General features: G+C 43.7%; 1 protein-coding gene across 5 annotated transcripts in view; it reads left to right on the top strand.

The window, feature by feature from the left end:
• Positions 1-21,084, top strand: part of TP53BP1 (tumor protein p53 binding protein 1) — a 68,247-nt gene that overhangs the window by 40,992 nt on the left and 6,171 nt on the right. For 4 of the 5 annotated variants that reach the window (XM_043921896.1, XM_043921894.1, XM_043921893.1 and 1 more), the window contains 7 exons: positions 751-1,234; positions 4,778-4,930; positions 14,878-15,149; positions 15,804-15,953; positions 16,249-16,679; positions 19,212-19,403; positions 19,814-20,029. In XM_043921896.1, coding sequence (XP_043777831.1) covers positions 751-1,234; positions 4,778-4,930; positions 14,878-15,149; positions 15,804-15,953; positions 16,249-16,679; positions 19,212-19,403; positions 19,814-20,029 — 1,898 coding nt within the window. The remainder of the gene's footprint in view (positions 1-750; positions 1,235-4,777; positions 4,931-14,877; positions 15,150-15,803; positions 15,954-16,248; positions 16,680-19,211; positions 19,404-19,813; positions 20,030-21,084) is intronic. The other variant, XM_043921895.1, reaches the window with a different exon arrangement.

Raw genomic sequence — 21,084 nt, 5'->3', positions numbered from 1 at the left:
GAACAGTCTTTTGTTGAAAGTGAATTTATTAAGCACTTACTTTGAGCCTCAGGGCTTCATGGTATCTGGTTTGTAGGAGACGTTTATCAAATGCTTGTGGGACATATAGATAAATCACTGATAGCCAAATGGGAAGATTAATGAAAAGGAATACTCTGAAGAACCGAATCATTCTGAAATGGTTTGTTGTAGATACTGCCAGTATAGCTAGCAAAACTAGAATCTCACCTACAACTCTTTCCTTTATTTTAAGATTGGGTTTCTTTTCCTAAAATTATTAGTCAAGGGGGTAATGAACAGTATCTAGATTGCTGGGAGCCACTTAAAGAATGTTAGAACCATTAATACAGCCAAATGAGACATCTCGACCTAGTTGATCTCTTTTAAGGTAGATCCCTAAATTGCCCTCATTGTCTATGGCTTCAGTAATGGTTTACATCTTTTGTTGACCTTATTTTCCTGTGTCAGGTTTCAGAGTTCCTCTCCATAGCTAATGGAGAGGAGAAATATTGTGGCTATTTTACTGTTGTAGTGGACTAATCCTCTGTACCATAATTTTTTCACAGGAATGAAATTATGATGAGAAATCTTGTAAGGTGACATACTTGGTCACCTTATTTTCACCCTTCCCTGCATTTCTCAGATCATCAAATTATGGTTTCTCCCTTGACACACACACACACTCACACACACACACTCTTACTTGATACATTTTTTTAAACATGGTTTCTTTATGTGCTTCATTTACAGGGGAAATTTGCTCCATTTTCCGAATACTCAAGATGATGAGGAGAAGGGGAAGTTGGAAGGTGACCAAGGGACCAGGCAGAGTCAACAGCCCGTGAAGCCCAGTAGTCCTGTCAGAGAGCCTGCTGCTCCTCCCTCCCAGCAGATGGGCACACAGGAGCCCTCCAGTCCTCAAGGGGAAGCAATGGAGATAGATCGGCCAGGAGGCCAGGAGGGAGAATGGAGTCCCAGGCAGGAGAAGCCTAGTAAGGCCTTGATTGCAAGGCCCAGCCAAAATAACGTAGGGATCCAGACCATAGAACGCTCCCTGTGGGTCCCAGAAACTGTTTCAGCAGCGACTCAGACTGTACGGAACGTGTGTGAACAAGGGACCAGTACCGTGGACCGGAGCTCTGGGAGGCAGGACGCCGCAGCTCAGACCGAGAAGGGGAGCGGCGAGAGACCGGCCGGCGCCCCTGGGGACGACACGGAGTCGCTCCACAGCCAGGTGAGCGCGCAGGGCGCCTCGGGCCCGGGAGGCCAAGCTGTGCCACTTCTGCTTAACAGTAACTCTTAGCAGTTTTATACAGACCAGTGGTTAAAAGGCAGAGACAGTTTATCCAGGGTAAGGGACAGGGTGGTGGAGATTATGAGTAGCTATAGCCAAAGACTATTTATGTACAGTCTTTGGTGTTAGAGTTTGTGAAGTAGGTCTTTACTGGATGAGAAAGCCAGGAGTATAGTTTGGGTCCTGTGATATTTTTCTGTTCAGTCTTCTTCTGTCATTTTTCATTCTTCTTTATAACCATCAGAGCTAACTGCTTCTCCCCCAAGTTGATTTCACTATGGTTTCCAGAAGGAGTAGAAGACGTGTGAAGGATAGCATATCACAGTATTGGAAACAGCAGTAACAGGGAAAGTTCCCAGGTAACCAGGGATTGCAGAAAGAGGCTAAGAGTAGATACAGTGGAAAGAAAAGTATTGGGGCTGATGAACATGAGACTGGAAGAACAGGTTTTTGGAAATAGAGTAGGGATGTGTAGGAACTAGTGAAAATTGAGGGGTAAGAAGTGGTGGTAGTAATGTACATTCTAACAAGAGGAAGTTCATAAAATTTCATTAGTAACCACTGTTAAATTGCCTTTTCAGTAGAGCATCATCACTTGAAATCTGCCTAGGAAAGCTGTACTAGTGATGTACCTCTCATTTGAATGGTCCAGGTTGTTTGTTTTATAAAAATAATATAGTTCCTATTTATTGAACACCTACAGTATACAGCACTGTGCTCAAGACAACCCATGAGGTTGGTATTGTTATTCCCATTTCACAGGTAAAGAAACCAAGCTGAAGAGAGGTTAAGTAACTTGCCCAAGATTTTGCCATCAGTAGGTGGCAGAACTGGAATTTGAACTCAGCATATCTGACTTCAGAATCGGTATTCTTTTCATTATGCTATGTTGCTTTTCTATTTTTTAATCATAGCTTGTGTAGTCTTGTTCTGTTTATCCGTGCCTCTCCAAAAATTCTGTTTACATTAGCCTTTAATACTAACACTCTCTGAGACCTAAGACCTTATCAGTTCATACAGATTCAAAATAACATAGCCTTTTGGATATAGGAGCTGTAGCACATCAGATCCTATTTTGCAGCTGTTTATTTTCACCCTCAATTTAAAGTGCTTGTATTCTGCACATAATAATTTGGTTTCTCTGCCTTCATAACAAGGGTTAAAACTTGCATCTTAAAGACAGCAATCACATGAGTGCCACTAGATTGTGTCTTTCTTTACTTCCTCATATTCTCCTTCTGTCATCTAGGGAAATAATTCCTGCTCCTGTGTCGTGACGATGAGGAGCCAGTGAGTGAGCCAGAGTGGTTAAGGAAGGTCCAGGCTTCGGAGTCAGACGTCATCTAGATGTCTTGAAAGTTGAATGAGATTAAGTTTACAAAGCCCTTAGTACTGGGTGTGACACATAGTAAATGCCCAGTATATACTGGCTGCTGCTACAACCTATTGATTATTGTTTTAAACACCACTACTGCAGCTGTTACCAACACAACCATTACTTACGCTATACTACTCCTATGTCATGCAGAGAGAAACAGCACATTTAAAAGCTAGTTCCTCCTGCCAAGGAAAGAAGAGTGCTCAAAAATACAAATAGGAAATGGGTACAGAGTTTCAGTTGGGGACGATAAAAAGAGTTATGGAGAAATGGATACAGTGATGTTTGTGAAAGTGTGAATGTACATAATGCTACAAACTGTATATTTAAATGTGGTTTGAGTCAATAATTTTTACCTTAAGTATATTTTACCACAGTAAAAGAAATATAAATTATGGGTACTGTAGCAGAAATTGGGATTGGTATGCCATCTTTTGAAGAGTGATTAGAAAATGTAAGGCTGTATGGACATCTGAATGTTGGTGCTTTTTTACCTCCTGCAGTCTGGGTAGGACTCAGGTCAGGCTCAGAGAAAAGCATAGGCAGCCTACCTTTGACATTCCTTAAATTTCCATTTGTGTGTCAGGTGGGCCTGCAGCCAGGTTTTCTGTGAAGTGGAAGTGTGGCTTAATTTTCATTTTGTCTTCCCTTAATTATAACAAGATCCTCAAGCTACGTATCTTTACAGGAACCTCTTTTCAGAATACTATTTGAAGAGAGTAAGTGTAACTTTCTTTTTATCTGCTCTCTTTCCCTTCTCTCCTTTCTTACTCCCCTAGACATGTTTGTTTAGGTATTTGTCTTGATGTGATCATTTACCTGGCTGTTGTAATGGAAGACTACAGGGAGGTTTTTGGCTGGATTTTAAGGATATACGTAAGGCACACCAAAAGCTTTTAGACTTCTGTGATGGAGGGCCTCATCACGTGTAGGCAGCTGGCAGGTCCAGGCTGCTGTGGTTCTTACGCAGGGGCACCCTGGTGACTGGTGTGTGACAGACCAGTACCTTGACCATTCATTAACCAGAGTTGTCTGTATAGACAGAATTATTTTAAGGAATTGGTTGAATAAGTTTCCATGCACTTTATTTGTATTTATTCACATAATTTTCTTAGATATTTCACCCTAACATGAAGTTGGACTGGGAGTTCTTCAGATAAATTACTTTAGGTAAATTACTACCACACTGTAATGAAAAACCAAGCTCATCGTTACTGCGGTGGCGCATGTAACTCTTCTGAAGGACACTTGACACTGACACTGACCTTGACACTGATTGAGAAAAGTAGTATCAGTCTACCCTAGGGGAAGTCAGATGGGAGAAAGAAGCGTGCGTTTCCTTTCACAGCTACAGAGCTGTGGTGTAGGGGGCTGGGGTTGTGGATGCGGATGAATGTGATACAGATGTTATGGGAAAACATGTATGTAATAGTCATAAAAATGTAAGGTCTCATTTAAACTATGTAACTGATTATTGTTTATGATACAACTAGATAACCAAATCCTAATTTTGCTAATATCCTCTGTTTCTGGACACTAGCTAAACTCTTTAGTTACAGTCTATTATTTGGAATACATTAAATATTTCATATTTAATTCTAGGAGAAATCAATGTGTCTTGCTCCAGGAATAAATATACCATAATTTTCACTTACTAATGCAGGAAAAACAGACTGCACTGAGATTTTCAGATCTTATTCTGTTTTATATAAAGTTCTAAAGAATGCCTTTCTTTTATCTGAAGACCTCTTGCAAGTGTAAATTGTATGCTGATTGATAATCAGCAACAGAATCAGAAGGATTACAATCTCTAATGTGCTTCTAGGGGATCAAAATTTCTCTTAAAAATCCTAGATATAAATGGTAGATGTTATGATTTTGATTTAGACTGAAATAGGGTTTTAGGTGAAACCCATACAAACTCCTCTCACTAGACAGCTGGCCCATCTCTAGTGTTACCCGTAAGTGAATAGAAACAAGGCAGCTGGAAAATGCCATCACACGAGATTCATGGAACCTGTGAACAGTCTCGTCATGAAGAGGTTGACTTGTGAGTCTGCCAGTTCTCAGTGAGGCTCATGCCTGTGCGCTGTTTTCTGTCACAGGGAGAGGAAGAGTTTGATATGCCTCAGCCCCCGCACGGCCACGTTTTGCATCGCCACATGAGAACAATTCGTGAGGTGCGCACGCTTGTCACTCGCGTCATCACAGACGTGTATTATGTGGATGGAACAGAAGTAGAAAGAAAAGTAACTGAGGTAATACATACTTTGGGTTTATGTGGCAGATTTCTTTCAATAGAAAAATTACCCTGGTTTTCGGCCTCCATTCCTCTTCCCTATGCAGCTAGCTGCTAATGCTTCGTTTCCCTTCCTCCTCCTGTGAGAAAGATTTAAACACTGGCTTAGAGTTCTGTTTTTCCCAACCATGGGTTTGCTGTCTAACCTTTGGTCATTTAATCAGTCCCATCATGCTTTCCATATCTATAGAGAACAGAGTGGTGATTCTCTGTCATGTATAAAGATTTTATGTGTTATTTTTAATCCTTGGAAACTAATGAAGTTTAGAATCTCCTGCTTAGCAGCATGTATTTTCTCATTGTTTCTTTACTATTTTCTCACGTTACCGTTTTTTACTCATTGATCTTGGTCTCCATCCATGTGTGGTTATGAGCCTGTTAGTATTAGTTATTTTTTAGTAGAACTCACCATGAACTCATTGCCAGTGTCAGTGGAATATTGATGTTTATTGACTGTTACAGTGGACAGTGTTGTATACTGACTTTGTTTAGATCTAACAGTGGCTGAGGTTAGATTTTCTAGAATTAAAGATCCTGGCACTTTTTTTCTTGAAACATATATTAATATCTGGTGTATATGTTAATGTTCTAATTTAATCACTTAGTCATGTGTGACTCTTGTGCAACCCCATGGACTGTAGCCCGCCAGGCTCCTCTGTCCATGAAGTTTCCCAGGCAAGAATACTGGAGCGGGTTGCCATTTCCTTCCCCAGGGGATCTTCCTGATCCAGGGATCGAACCCATTTGCATTGGCAGGTGGATTTTTTTTACCACTGAGCCACCAGGGAAGCCCACATATGTTAATATCTTGGTACATACAATGATAAAATGTTTTACTTTTTAAATATTTATTTATGTGATGCACGGGGTCTTTGTTGCTGCTCGTGGGCGTTCTCTGGTTGCGGCATGTGGAGGCTGCTCTTCGTTGTAGGGGTTTCTCATACTGCAGAGCGTGGGCTCTAGGGCCTGCGGGCTTCAGCAGGTGCAGCTTAAGGGCTCTACAGTGCGGCCTCAGTCGTGGCGTGCAGGCTCTGTTGCTCTGTAGCATGCGGGATCCTCCGGGATCGGGGTTGGAACCTGTGTCCCCGGCACTGGCAGGTGGACTCTTAACCCCTGGAACACTGGGGAGTTCCTCCAGGAACCATTTTAGTAATTGACAAGAGGCATAGCTATGTTATCCCTTAGTCAAGCGCTTTTCTTTAATTCTGGCAGCTAGCCATATAGGAGATTGTGCTCTGGGAGAATTAAACTGGTAAATAGTTTAAGTGGAACATATTATTGCTGCTATTCATTAATGGGCCATTATGGCCCTCATGTCAGAAAGTATTTAATTTTAGTTTGAGAAATTGTCTTATATTCTTCATTATACACCAGATGCCAGAAATATTTCTTTTAAAATGCTGGTTTACCTTCAATTTAAAAAAAATTATTTTAAATGAAACAAAGATCAATATTTTTAATGATAAAAGGTACAATTTCACAAAGAAGATAGACATCATAAACCATTAAACACTTTTAACAACAAAGAAAGATAGATACAGCAAATATCAGAAGAAATATAAGGGGAAAGAAAAAATATATAATCATAGACATATTGGCATTTCTCTGAGAATATCTTATCAAGTGAAGAAATAATAGGAGCATCTTTAATGTCAATAATTTAAATATAATTAATTTATATTAAGCATATCCTACAGAAATATACTTAAAATTTTGTATCTCATGCATTGTTATTAGATGTCCGTAGGACATTTAGAAAAATTGGCAAGAAGATAAACATTACTAAATTTCAGAAAGAGAATTCTTTTTTGTGTGTGTGATTCAGTTATACATATACCGTATGTTATTTTTTAAATTATTTTCCATTATAGGTTATTACAAGATATTGACTAGGTTCCCTGTGTTATACAGTAAACCTTTGTTGCTTGTTGTATATCTTTTTTTTAATTAGAAATCTAGCATTCCATTCATGCTAAATCAAACAAGTGGAATCAAAATGTCATAAAGTTTTTAGTTAGGCAAAAATTCATATGTTTTATAAAATATATATATTATATATATGTATACAAAAGCTTTTCTGCTATGCTTGATAAAGGCTTGAGAAAGAACATCAAAAAAAGAGATGGAGAAATTGGAAAACATAAACTGAATGAAATGGGAGCACTGAATATGAAATAGAAAAACTGAAACAATAAAAGTAAAAGATACTCATATAGTCCAGTCATTTTTAAACATGGCTGCCCATTAGAAACATACCTGGACCTCTGGCAAAAAAAAAAGAATCAATACCTGGATATTTGTAGTTTTCAAAAAATTTCAAGGTAATTCTGATATGCATATGGATTTTAAATAGTGATTACAGGTTTTTCTATTAAATGATAGTTTAGGTGATATAGAATTACATAACGTTTCTGTTGACCAATCATGATACAGTGGTATTAGGTGAGTAATAGTTACATAATCACAATAGTAAAAGATGTTTATCACCCTCTTTGCAGGGCAGAGGCTGTAGCCCAGCCGAACTGCAGCTAGACTGATACTTCCCCTGGCCCAAGGGCCGTGTGGCCGGCCAGGTGAGGTAGGTCAATAAACTGTTTTGTGACTAGAAAGCTAAAAAAAAAAAAAAAAAAAGTTTATCATTTTTCACAATCAAAAGATAATTATAAAAAATAAAATATAATTACAGTTGCAAACCATAATGGGAACATGATTAACTGTAAATATAAAATAATTACATATGATTTTAATTGTATGTAATTAAATTACATACAATTGGGGGAGGTCACACAGAGTGATATGGTGAGTGGAAATGCATACATGCATATGTTTTTTTTTTTTTTTTCATTTATTTTTATTAGTTGGAGGCTAATTACTTTACAATATTGTAATGATTTTTGCCATACATTGACATGAATCAGCCATGGATTTACATGTATTCCCCATCCTGATCCCCCCTCCCACCTTCCTCTCCATCCCGATCCCCTCTGGGTCTTCCCAGTGCACCAGCCCTGAGCACTTGTCTCATGCATCCAACCTGGGCTGGTGATGTGTTTCACCCTTGGTAGTATACTTATTTCAGTGCTGTTCTCTCAGAACATCCCACCCTCGCCTTCTCCCACAGAGTCCAAAAGTCTGTTCTGTACATCTGTGTCTCTTTTTCTGTTTTGCATATAGGGTTATCGTTACCATCTTTTTAAATTCCATATATATGCGTTAGTATACTGTATTGGTCTTTATCTTTCTGGCTTACTTCACTCTGTATAATGGGCTCCACATGCACATGTTTTCATCTGCTCAGCCAGTCTATGTCTTTTAGTTGGTGCATTTAATCCATTTACATTTAAGGTATTTATCGATATATATGATCCTATTACTGTTTTCTTAATTGTTTGGGGTTTATTTTCTCTAGGTCTTTTTCTTCTCTTCTGTTTCTTGCCTACAGAAGTTCCTTTAGCGTTTGTTATAAAGCTGGTTTGGTGGTGCTGAATTCTCTTAACTTTGCTTGTCTGGAAAGCTTTTGATTGCTCCATCAAATCTGAAAGAGTCTTGCTGGGTAGAGTCTTCTTGGTTGTAGGTTTTTCCCCTTCATCACTTTAAATATATCATGCCTTTTCCTTCTGGCTTGTGAAGTTTCTGTTGAGAAACCAGCTGATAGCCTGGTGGGAGTTCCCGTGTATATTATTTGTCATTTTTCCACTGTTGCTTTTAACATTTATCTCTATCTTCAATTTTTGTCAGTTTGATTACTGTGTATCTCAGTGTGTTCCCCCTTGGGTTTATCCTGCCTGGGACCCTGTGCTTCTTGGACTTGGTTTGTTCATTTCCTTTCCCATGTTTGGAAAGTTTTCAGCTGTTACTTCTTCAAATATTTTCCTGTGGTCCTTTGTCTCTCTTCTCCTTCTGGGACCCGTATAATGTGAATATTGGTGCATTTAATGTTGTCCCAGAGGTCTCTTAGGCTGTCTTCATTCCTTTTCATTCCTTTTTCTATATTCTGTTCTTTGGCAGTGGTTTCCACCTTTCTGTCCTCCAGGTCATTTATCTGGTTCTGCCTTAGTTATTCTGCTGTTGATTCCTTCTGGTGTATTATTCACCTCTTTGTTTTTTTCTTTAGTTCTTCTAGGTCTTTGGTAAACATTTCTTTCATCTTCTCAATCTTTGCCTCCATTCTTTTTCTGAGATCCTGAATCATTTTCACTATCATTATTCTGAGTTCTTTTTCTGGAACATTGCCTATCTTCACTTCATTTATTTGTTTTTCTGGGGTTTTATCTTGTCCCTTCATCTGGGACATAACTTTCTGCTTTTTCATGCTGATTAACTTTCTGTAATGTGGTTTTGTTTTACTCACTGTGTGATTGTGGTTCTTCTTGGCTTTCTGTCTGTCCTCTGATGGAGGAGGCTAAGAGGCTTGTGTAAGCTTCCTGATGGGAAGGACTGCTGGTGGGAGAACTTGGGTCTTACTCTGGTGGGCAGGGCCTTGCTCAGTAAAGCTTTAATCCAGGTCTTGCTCTGGTGGGCAGGGCCTTGCTCAGTAAAGCTTTAATCCAGTTATCTGCTGATGGGTGGGGTTGAGTTTCCTTCCTGATAGATGTTTGGCTTGAGGTGACCCAGCCTTGGGCTCTTTGGTAGGGTTAATGGCGACCTCCAAGAGGGTTTATGCCAAAGGGGACCTTCCCAGACAGCTGCTGCCAGCACCCCTGTCCCTGTGGTGAGGCCCTGCTAATCCAGGCCTCCACAGGAGACCCTACCACACTAGCAGGTAGTTTTGGTTCAGTTCCTGTGGACTCACTGCTCCTTTGCTCTGAGCCTTGATGCACACAAGGGTGGGTTTGTGCTAAGACTGGAGTCTGTTTCCTCCAGTCCTGTAGAAGTCTTTATAATCAAATCCCACTGGCCTTCAAGGTCAGATTCCCTGGGGATTCCCAGTCCTTTTGTTGGATCCCCAGGCTGAGAAGCCTGACTTGGGATTCAGAAATTTCACAACAGTGGGAGAACTTCTTTGGTATTACCTTTCTCCAGTCTGTGGGTCACCTACCCGGTGGGTGTGAGGTTTAATTTTTATCATGAGTGTGCCCTCCTACCATCTCACTGCAGCTTCTTCATTGTCTTTGGATGTGGGGTATCTTTTTCTGGTGGGTTCCAGCGTCCTCCTGTCAATGGTTGTTCAACAGCTAGTTGTGATTTTGGTGCTCTCACAGGAGATGAGTGCATGTTCCTCTACTCCACCATCTTGAACTGGAATGCTACCTTCAATATTATGTTTACAAAATTTTTTTCAATGTTATTGCTATTTTGGAGAAATTAAGAATTTTAGCAGCTTTATAGAAAAACAATTTGCTTTCATGACAAGTTTTTGTAACTGTTGTAGTCTACAGAGAAGTCCGTGCCAGGTGCTGTTTTAAGTGTTACACATACTACTTCGTTACTGCATTTATGATGCTTTTTAAAGTATATATCTGGAAACAGTAGGCTTGCTAGATATTCTGAGAGGGAAAAAAATACCATGGTCATAAATATTAAGTTTGAGAAAATACCAAGAACTGTAACCATCCCTTCCCCCACTGTGGGAATTCACAGTGCATATTACATTAAAGGCCTTTAGAAGTCTTATAGTAAAGATATTTATTTTATTGTGTAACCCAGAATTTCCCAAACTTATTTGACCATTGAACATTTTTTACAGTAATGTTTATTATATCCCTATGTTACATAGTTTGGGAAACACTGCCGTAATTAAATAAAATTATAATAGCAGCTAACATTTATTGGAGTTGGTGATGGACAGGAAGGCCTGGCGTGCTGCAGTCCACGAGGTCACAAAGAGTCGGACATGGCTGAGTGACTGAACTAACTGAACTGAACATTTATTGGTCACTGGCTATATGCCTGGCACTATTCTAAGGACTTTTAAGTGATTTAACTTATTTAATTCTCACAACTAAGGTATGAGGTAGATATTATTCTCATTTTGCACTCAAGAAACTGAGGCATAGCAGTTAAAATCACTTGCTTAATTGCTATATAGCTAATAAACAGAGGGAGTGGAATTTATTCCAGGCAGTCTGATTCCAGAGCCTGCCTTCCTGACTCCTGCAGTGTGCGGTCTCTTTAAGAGTGAAAGGGACCTGTGTCAAAAGGAAGGTCTGTGTAGGAGTGGAGAAGAGGAAGAAACTTGTCTGAAGGGAATTTTGACAAATCCTTTGGGTGAGAGCCAGAAAGTAATTTAGTTGAACACTGAAGTTTAACTCAGTGGTTTTAGATATTGAGAGATTCAGGGAAAGGACATTTCCTTTACAAAGAAGCCTTGGGCACAGGCAGAGGCCGAAAGGAAAGAGAACACAGGTGGGAACAGTCCAGTTGGCAGCCAGGCTGAAGGTGTGAAGGTGGACAGATCGAGGTCAGAGGATTCTGGGAACTTCCCCTCATCTCTTGTAGCCTTTGATTATCGTCTTTTATTCATTTATTTACCAGCAACTTCTGTGTTGCTGTGTTCCTAGCACTACTACGAAGATAAAAAGACAGTGTGCTTATTCTCTTAGGAGCTTACACTTGGCGTGCAGGAAATCCAGAACTTGTGGTCGCTGCAGTAGAGGCCTGGAAAGGTGTGTGAGAAAGAGGGCACAGAGCCTGTTCGCTTACCTGAAGGTGGCCAGAGGCCTCACAGAAGATGTACGCTCACGAGTGTGGTGGGTAAGGGGCAGGGGAGAAAGGGCATTGCAGGCAGAGTGAAGGAGCTTGTAAGTGTTGCAGACCGCGTGGCATGCTGAATGAATGTTTAGGCTGCAACAAGAACGAAGGGTAGGGAATGATGAGAGAGGGTGCGCTTGAGGTTGGTGAGGGCCCAGAGCATGAGGCTTTGTATACCATAGAAAAGAGTTTCGATTTTTATCTTATCTTTCTTTTTTTTTTAGATTTTTATCTTTTGTGTGATGGAGAACCTTTAAAGAATTTGGGGGAAAGAAATGATATGCTCAGATTTACATGGGAAGGTCTAATTGGAGCAACGTAACAGTTGATTGGAACAGGAGAGGCTAGAGGCAAAGTTCTGACCAGAGGCAGAGAGTGTCAAATTAGGGCAGTGGCAGCAGGGATTGAGAGGAGTGAAGCAGATGTAAAATACATGCAGAAGGTGAAATTGATGGGCTGCTGAATTCCTGACTGCAGGGATTATTGACAGAGGGAGGAACCATACATGATTCCTGGGCTTTCTGCTAGGGCAGATAGATGTGTGCTCTGTTGCTCGGTCATGTCCTACTCTCAGCGACCATTTGGACTGTAGCCCACCAGGCTCCTCTGTCTAAGGGGTTCTTTAAGCAAGAAAACAGGAGTGGGTTGCCATTTCCTCCTCCGGGGAGCTTCCTGACCAGGGATCGAACCCACGTCTCCTCTGTCTCCTGCACTGTAGGCGGATTCTTTACCCACTGAACCATCAGGGAAGCCAAATAGATGGTGGTACCATTTACTGGGAGAATATAAATAGTACCCTGGTTTATGAGAGAAGATCCTTCCTTCAATAAATATTATTTAGAGCCACTTTTGTGGCAGGCACTGTGCTATTTGGAGGATAAATCCAGGAAAGAAGATGGTTGCTACTCTGTCTTACTGTGGCCTCTGTATCTAGTAAGAGAACACAGGAAAAAGAATAAGCAAATGCATTAAAAAGATCTTCACAGGCCAACTTGGAACCTGGACCTAAGTCGTCATAAGAGCAAGGCCTGAACTTCTGAACAGTTGCAAAAGCAGGTGTAGTTCACTGCTGCTCTTTGGGTCTCCTGTCTGACTGAGAAGCTGCCTGGAGTCCCAGCCCACAGGACTGGTTTTGCCCCTGCTCGCTTGCTGTGTTCACGAGAAGGGGTTGACTTAAGTTCTGGGCTCCCAACACATGCTTTAGTTCAGTGACCTTGGCAGATGATCCTTACTCAGATCTGGCTACAGTAGGAGATAAATGATAGGGGTTGGTGAGTGGAGAGGGGTGAGATTTCTGGAGGTGGTACAGGTTCTGGTAATGATGCTGGTGGATGCAGATGCTGGGGTAGAGGAGAGGAAAAGGTTAATGGTGTGATTAGATTAGTAAAGCCTCTTGCTCAATGGGTCATCAGTTGGTTGTTAGCCTCAAAAATGATGATGAACATGGGGTAAAAGGGGGAGGCTGTGAACCGGTGTGTAAGGTGTTCATGCGTGAGAGGGTTGGGAGGGTGTGGGTGAGTAACAGGGAGGCAAGGAGAGAGTTTAACGGAATGGCAGATGATGGTTTGTTTGGTAGGAGCAAGAAGCAGGGAGGTAGAAATCATCTGTTAATGGCAATGGGGGGCAAGGAGGCCTCTCATCTCCAAATTCTTTTTTTTTTTAATATTTATTTCTATTTATCTATTTAGCTGTGCTGAGTCTTAGTTGCTGCACGCAGGATCTTTAGTTGTGGCATGTGAACTCTTAGCTGTGGCGTATGGGATCCAGTTCCCCAACCAGGGATTGAGGTTTTGTTAAGGAGAATCAGACCCTGCAACAGAAAGCTGCAGGGGATGTGAGAGGCACTAGGGACATCCAGGATTCATTGAAGGCAAGGAAATGGAGAGCAGTTTGAGTTTTGGAGGAGTTAAGATACAGGTGTACCTGGTACATCCAAGGGTAAGAGTTCAGTAGGCATTTGTATGTGAGAGCTTAGCGCTGAGTCATCATTGTGTTGTTGGTAGACAGGTCAGAATAAGTCATGTGAGGCTGGCCAGGGAAAACACGGAAGAGTGAGGAGAGAAATGAGAACAGACTCCTGGGAAATACTAATTTAAAATGAATAGGCAGAGGAAGAGGAGCCAAAAACAAGTGGAGCTAGCTGAACAGGTAGGATGAAAAGAAGAAAAAGTGACTTTATGGATTTTAGAGAAGAGATTTTCAAGAAAGGAGTGGTGAAAAATAATCATTTAATCAATATCATTATTTAAATGTGTGTACCTGTGCACATTGCATACTGTCACCCAGAGAGACTGTACACTCTTTGAGGGGAGGGTCTGTCCTCTGCTTGTCTCTCCATCTTTCTCTGGCAGCCGGCACGATCATGCACGGACGGTCTAGAGGAGGGAGGCAGGGGCAGCAACTGCCCTGTAATCTCTGTCTTGTGCCAGAGGGGACATTGCCAGTCGGTTCTAGAGCCTTTCCTCATTAAGCCTGGGGATTAGCCTCAGAGGCTGCTTCAAACTGAGCTCCAGGCAACCACTACCAATCCATCAAAGCAGGCACAGGAGTGAGATAAAGTCAGTTTGATATTCCTGTCCTCTGTAGGTATCAGAAATTCATATATTTTGCTTACTATCTTTGTGGTCTTCATTTTTATAAACAGTAATACCATTTTATATCTGTTTTTGCCTGTGATTTTTAATTTCCTTGTTCACATATTGAAATACCTAATTTCAAACAACTTGTCAGGCTGCCCACTGCTGTAATCAGGTACCCAGAAGGGGTCCTGACCACTCTTTCCCCCCCCCCCGCCAACCTGCCTGCCCCCCTGCATTCCTTCACCTAGGGCATTACCTCTCTCCTCTGCATTGGGATCTTGCTGGCATCTCTGCAGCCAAAGGTTGTGAACTGGTTCAGTAAAAAGATAATTTAACTTAGCTCCCGGTAATAGAGGTCCCCTCCTCCTGATCTAGTACCACCTTTGTTTATTTTATTGAAGTATATATTCCCTATAGAATGCATGGGTCTTAAATGTTCAGTTCAGTGGTTTTGACAATGATATGTCACCACAATTCCAAGCAAGATAACAGAACCTTTCCATTATTCCAGAAAGTTCCTTCCTAATGCCCACCTCTCTAAACTGAAATTTCTTGCCATCTAGGACTCTCCAGTCATTACAGGAGCATTATGTTCCTGTGGCGCTTCCAAGCCGTTGTACCCCTTTCTTCTTTGCAGGAGACCGAAGAGCCGATCGTAGAATGTCAGGAGTGCGAAACGGAAGTCTCCCCTTCACAGACTGGAGGCTCCTCAGGGGACCTGGGGGACATCAGCTCCTTCTCCTCCAAGGCCTCCAGCTTACACCGCACGTCAAGCGGGACGAGCCTGTCCGCCATGCACAGCAGCGGCAGCTCCGGGAGGGGAGCCGGACAGCCCAAAGGGAAAGCCAGCGGGACAGAGCCTGCCGAGTTTGCCTTGCCCAGCTCCCGAGGAGGCCCAGGAAAGCTGAGGTGCAGACAGGGTCTCCAGAGAGAGAGCCACCGCAGGGGCAGGGTTGCTGACATGTTACTGTCATGGGAACAGGGGAGTCACTGGAAGTCCCCCATCCTCCTAGGCTCGATCAGCTCCTCTTCCTCCCCTTTTCCTTCCTCTCCTGTTTGGGGTTTGCATGGGAGGTGGGAGGAGCCCTGTGGGAGGTAGACCTCCTGAGAAACTGTGGAAACAGTGGAAACTGTGGAAACAGGTGAGGGGCCCTTGGGAAGGCTGGCACAGGCTCCCGCCCCTCACCCCCACTTCCTGCGGCCTCTGGGGGTTTCGGCGGGGGCACAGGAAGCCCGGGGTAGTGGCCCCAACCTGACACGTGCCCTAGCCTTTTGTTTTCCTCTGCAGGTACCCAGAGCCTGAAGTACAAGAGAAGGCAGGGCAGGAGTGGATGTGCTGTTTTTGAGGGCAGCAGTAGGAAGCTTTGTCAGGAGGGTCTAGACTGGCATGTAGAAGGATTCCCGCTCCCAGCTAACTTGGTGGTGGGTGTGTGGACCAGCTTCCTGCTGCCCTGGAGGCTCAGCCCTTGCTGGCCTGGCGTGTAGTCTTGAGGACCAAGGGGAGACTGTGAAGAAAGGATCCGGTAGCAGGCGCTCTCAGACTAACCTGTCTTCATTCTCTAGTCCTAGAAAAGGGGTCAGTCAGACAGGGACGCCAGTGTGTGAGGAGGATGGTGATGCGGGCCTTGGCATCAGACAGGCAGGGAAGGCTCCAGTCACGCCTCGTGGGCGCGGGCGAAGGGGCCGCCCGCCTTCTCGGACCACTGGAACCAGGTACCCGGGTAGTGTGAGATAATCTAGTCTGTGACTTGTTCAGAAAAAAAGGGAGTAGAGAGAAGAGAGGGGAGCAGAGAGTATGTGGGGTGTCAGGAGGGAGAAGAGGGGCCCACACTGACTGGGGAGTGGGCCGGGATCAGAGTGAGGCCCCTGAGACACCAGGCTTCTGCCTGTGATGGGGTTAGCAGCGAGCGGGCTGGAGACCCATGGCCAGAGGAGTGGGAAAATTGTTAGATCCGTACTGCTCTTGGCTTATTCTCACTGCCTTCTCCTGTCTCTTATCTCACTTTAGGGAGACAGCTGTGCCTGGCCCCTTGGGCACAGAGGACATTTCGCCTAGCATGTCGCCGGACGATAAATCCTTCACCCGTATCATGCCTCGAGCACCAGACTCCAGCAGACGGGCAGACACGGGTGCTGGTGCTTTGCGTCGAAGCGACTCTCCCGAGATTCCATTCCAGACTGCTGCTGGCCCTTCAGATGGCTTAGATGCCTCCTCTCCAGGGAACAGCTTTGTCGGGCTCCGTGTTGTAGCCAAGTGGTCATCCAATGGCTATTTTTACTCTGGAAAAATCACACGAGATGTCGGAGCTGGGAAGTACAAGTTGCTCTTTGATGACGGGTACGAGTGTGACGTGTTGGGCAAAGACATCCTGCTGTGTGACCCCATCCCCCTGGACACGGAAGTGACCGCCCTCTCGGAGGATGAGTATTTCAGTGCAGGTACTGGAAGAAGCCAGACCCCTCCTAACGCCTCTGTGGTCCTCTTAACACCAGCAGCGTTCACTCTAGCCTCAGTGCTCTTCTGTGTCCTCTAGTCAGAAATTTCATTCCTGACACTGCGTACTCTCACCCCTGTCATCTGTTGTTCTTTGCTCCCTTCGTTTATTTTTGAATAAACTTTGTAGTTTGGAAAAAATTTATATACACGCAGAATCTGCAACACGCCGAGTACTGACAGCATGGAGACGCCCCCTGTGCCTCTCGCCTAGCGCCCCCATCCCTGTTGTTAACATTCTGCGTTAACCTGGGACCTTTGTGAGAGTGAAGAATACTACCTTGGTACTTTACCACTAACTCAGTTCCTGACTTAGGGATTTCACCAGCTTTTCCCTGTCCTTTTTCTGTTCCTGGATCCAGTTCAGGGTTACTATGTTGCCTTTAGTCCTCACATGTCTTTTGTTTTTGGATCTGTAACAATCTCTGAACCTTTTCTTGTTTTTCATGACCCTGACAGTTTTGAGGAGTACATACTGGTCAGGTATTTTTTGAATGTCCTTCAGTTTGGGTTTGTCTTATGTTTTCTCTTGGTTAGGTTGGCGTTAGTGAGTTTTTGAAAAGAATGCTACAGAAGTGAAGTGCCCTTCTCATCACATTGAGTGTGGGAGGGGAGTCGGTGACAGCCAGAGGGCATCTCGGGTGATGTTCACCTTCATCACCGGTGAAGGTGATGTTTGCCAACTTTCTCCATTGAAAGTTAGTGGTTTTCCTTTTCCATTTTCTGTTCTTTCAACTCTGACTTGTAAACTTAGTACCTGTTTTGGTGGGAACCTTAAGTTGGTGAGAGTGGCAGATACATTGAGATATTTGCACTTAGGAAAAAGTTGTTAGTGCTGTGTTTGTATGTCTGCACACTCACCACTTATTCTCTGGTTTGGAGAAGTCATGCCTCTTTTTTTTTTTTTTTTAAACTAAAGTAGCCAATCCCCTGTACTGGTGATGGTGAAAGATTTCTGCCTGTCATGACTATTTCATGTGTCCATTCTTTGAATGTACTGCCTCTTTTCTATGAGGTGATTTGGAGATACATGTTTCATTGAGTTTGTCATTTAAAAACATTCTTTAACAGGGGTTTTTTGGAACAGTGATTGGGATACTGGGCAAAAATGCGTCGGTTGAAGTCTCTTCAGACTTTGTTGTGTTTGGACTCCTCAGTAGTTTGCTGTCTGCTGCTTTATTTCATTGTTAAATGAACCACCTCACCTTCTAGTTCTGGGTAACACTTAGCTTCACTTAGCATCAGTAGCACATAGATTGAGATCTTTTATGGCCTGTGACTTACATTGTTTGTGTCAAATGCATTTTTCCTCTTTCCAGTGTAAAGCCTCTGTTGGAAGTCCATGCTAGGCCCTCTTAAGACAGAGACGGTTCTCTATCCTGTGTGAATTGTGGTATTCAGGGGAAGGGGACTCTGGGTCCCATTTATTGAGGCTGTCTACTGATGTTAGACTAGACTGCTTCATTAGTGTGAAGGGTATTGTTGACCTTGGCCTTGTGTTCTTGAGGATTTAGTGTGGTGATAGAGATTTAAGCCAGCAAATGAACAAGCAAGGGGAGAGTGACTGACTCTGGCAGAGATAAGGAGAAAACCAAGGCCTGCTTTCTCCTTTTTTTTTTCCCCACTTCCTTGGTACATGCTCTGGGTTTCTGTTAACCCTTCATTCAAGCACTGGCTAACAGGAAAGAATACATTGATTTTTCTCTTCATAGGAATGAGAAAGTATTCACATTAGTGCCCTGTTTTTATATTTATATTTATCTTTACATAGGTGTCTTTTTCATAGCATTGGAAATGGGTCTTGCCCAAGATCACACAGCTTGGTGGCAGCAGAATTAGGCCTAGACTCAGGTCTCCTGAATTCTAGCCCAGTGTCCTTTTGATCTGGAACTCTGAATCAGAGTTCCTTCTGATCTGGAGGCCTTATCTTTAGGTCCTGAATCAGAGCAAGATCAGAGAAGCAGATAATAAAGAGGGAAGCTTAGGGAGCAGAGACAGGATTTATTTCCTTCCTTTCTCTGCTCTGTATTTCTACTTCAATTTTGCTACACAGACTCATGCTTTCTCTTGAGATGATGTCATCTTTCATCTGTGACTTAACTCAAGAATTAACACCCAGCCTCCAAAGAAACGAAGAAGGAAAGGTTTAGTAAGTTATAATGGGACCATTAAGAAACCACATGCATTTCATTTTGAGAACCATTTGAAATTGCTAACAACCCATAAAGGCTGGCTTTAGGAACCTTTATCTTGTAACTAGAGGGTTCCTGCTGCTGGGAACCTTCATGTTCCAATCCCTGGATGGTGTCTGCATGCATCCGGAGTGGTGGTGGTGTGTGGGCTTGACGGCTAGGAGTTTGCTCAGTCCTAACCTCAGTCCTCTCTTGGACCACCTATAACTCCCTGATTCAGGCCTGCTCTGAGAAGATGCCGAGCAGCCTAAACAGGCTGCTTTTATGTTTTTTTTCCCCACCCAGGAGTGGTAAAAGGGCACAGGAAGGAGTCTGGAGAGCTGTACTACAGCATTGAGAAAGAAGGCCAAAGGAAGTGGTACAAGCGGATGGCTGTCATCCTGTCCTTGGAGCAAGGAAACAGACTGCGAGAGCAGTATGGCCTGGGCCCATATGAGGCGGTGACGCCCCTCACCAAGGCAGCAGATATCAGCTTGGGTGAGACCTTGGCTTCCTGAACTGCTGCCTCTGGGCCCCTGGCCTGCTCGTGGGCAGAGTAGTGGTCTTTAGAGTAAGGGGAAGTAAAGCTTCCTTCAGTCTTATTCCTCTGTGGTCTGTGAGATGGTAATGAACTCTCAGATATTGGGAGCCACTGCATATCTCTTTTCTTGCCAGGACTCAATAGTAAGTCCTCAGATTTTTCTGTCCCTAGTTCTGTAAAGGACCAAACACACTTTAGTCATGGCAGAAGCTGAAACAAAATATGGTGGCCTTGGAAGAGATTTCCTGCCTATGTGGGAGGTGGAGGAGAGGGTGTGGTGGTTTCTAAATCAGGCTGTGCTCAGCTTCTTGGAGGTCAGGGCCTCAGACCATGGGAGATGACCTGCCTTTGGCTCATTGTATCGCAGACAATTTGGTGGAAGGGAAACGGAAACGGCGAAGTAACATCAACTCCCCAGCCACCCCCACCACTTCCAGCAGCAGCAGTACAACCCCTCCCCGAAAGGTCCCAGAGAGTCCTCGTGCTACCACAGGGGTCCCCTCGGGCAAAAGGAAGCTCGTCACTTCTGAAGAGGAGCGGTCCCCTGCCAAGCGAGGCCGGAAATCTGCCACTGTGAAGCCTGGTGAGTGCTCCCTGTTACCCCCGTTCTCCCCCAGACCTCGGTGGAATGCAGGGTCAGCTGCTGGAGAGGTGGAGCCTGGCACAAGCAGGGGCTCCTTCCTGATTACGGAGTCGGCGCCCACATACGCCCACCTCTCCATCTCCCAGCAGAGCCCAGTTGGGTACCAGAAAGGAAGGCAGGCTTTGATTGGAAACATCCCTCGACCCCTTTGTCAGTTCTGGGAGGGAGAGGAAATGTGTAGTGGATTTTAGGCAGACTCACAGGAGATGCAGTTCTTCTTGGACCTCTTCCTTCATCTGGCACCATCTTCCTCTGGAAGTTCTGCTCCCCTCTCCCTTGTATTCAGGACCCTCTGGCTTTCCTACATGTCCTGTTGAAAGCTGGTACCTTAGCCTGTGTCTCCCCTTTCCACACTAATCCCCAAACAGTCCCTTTCCAATCCCTCAAGCTGCATGTTAGTAGAGAAGTTCAGTCCATCTGTTTAGTGGGTCTGTGCTGACCCAGGCACAGCCTTTGGATGCTGGAGACACAGAGGTAGCGTCTCCGGTGTCTGCCCCAGGGCGCTTTCTTAGTCTAGCAAACTGAGGAAGTTGGTTATCGTCACATGTCCTGGCACCTGGCACTTTTGTTTCCTGTGTCTTCTCTGTATCTATTTAATATCTCTGCTGTGTTTCAGGGTATGTAAGGCTTGGAGTTCAATACTTCATACATTTTACCTCATACAGTCTCTGTGAGTTACAGGTGCTAAAATTCATTTTCTAGGTGAAAAATCTAAGGCAGAATGTTGGTTTACTTCCCAAGGTGACACAGTTATCCAGAAATCAGACTTAGGCAGTCTGACTGTGAAGTCCAGGCTTGTACATGCTACATCAGACTGTTCTCTTGCTGCTGGTTTTATTTTAGGGAGGCATAACCTGACTGTCATCTTAGCCTCCCAATGAGCCAAGATTCAGCTTCTCCAAGCCAGGTATTTGTGTTTTTCCTCGAGGACTTACTGGGGCACTCCACGCATGGGTGTTCTGGGAGTCCTGGACTGGCCGGTTCACTTCCCATTC

Source organism: Cervus elaphus, chromosome 13 (assembly GCF_910594005.1).
Source record: "Cervus elaphus chromosome 13, mCerEla1.1, whole genome shotgun sequence".
Classification (NCBI taxonomy): domain Eukaryota; kingdom Metazoa; phylum Chordata; class Mammalia; order Artiodactyla; family Cervidae; genus Cervus; species Cervus elaphus.
Note: the sequence above shows the minus strand (reverse complement) of the source record. Positions and strands in the feature narration are given on the sequence as shown.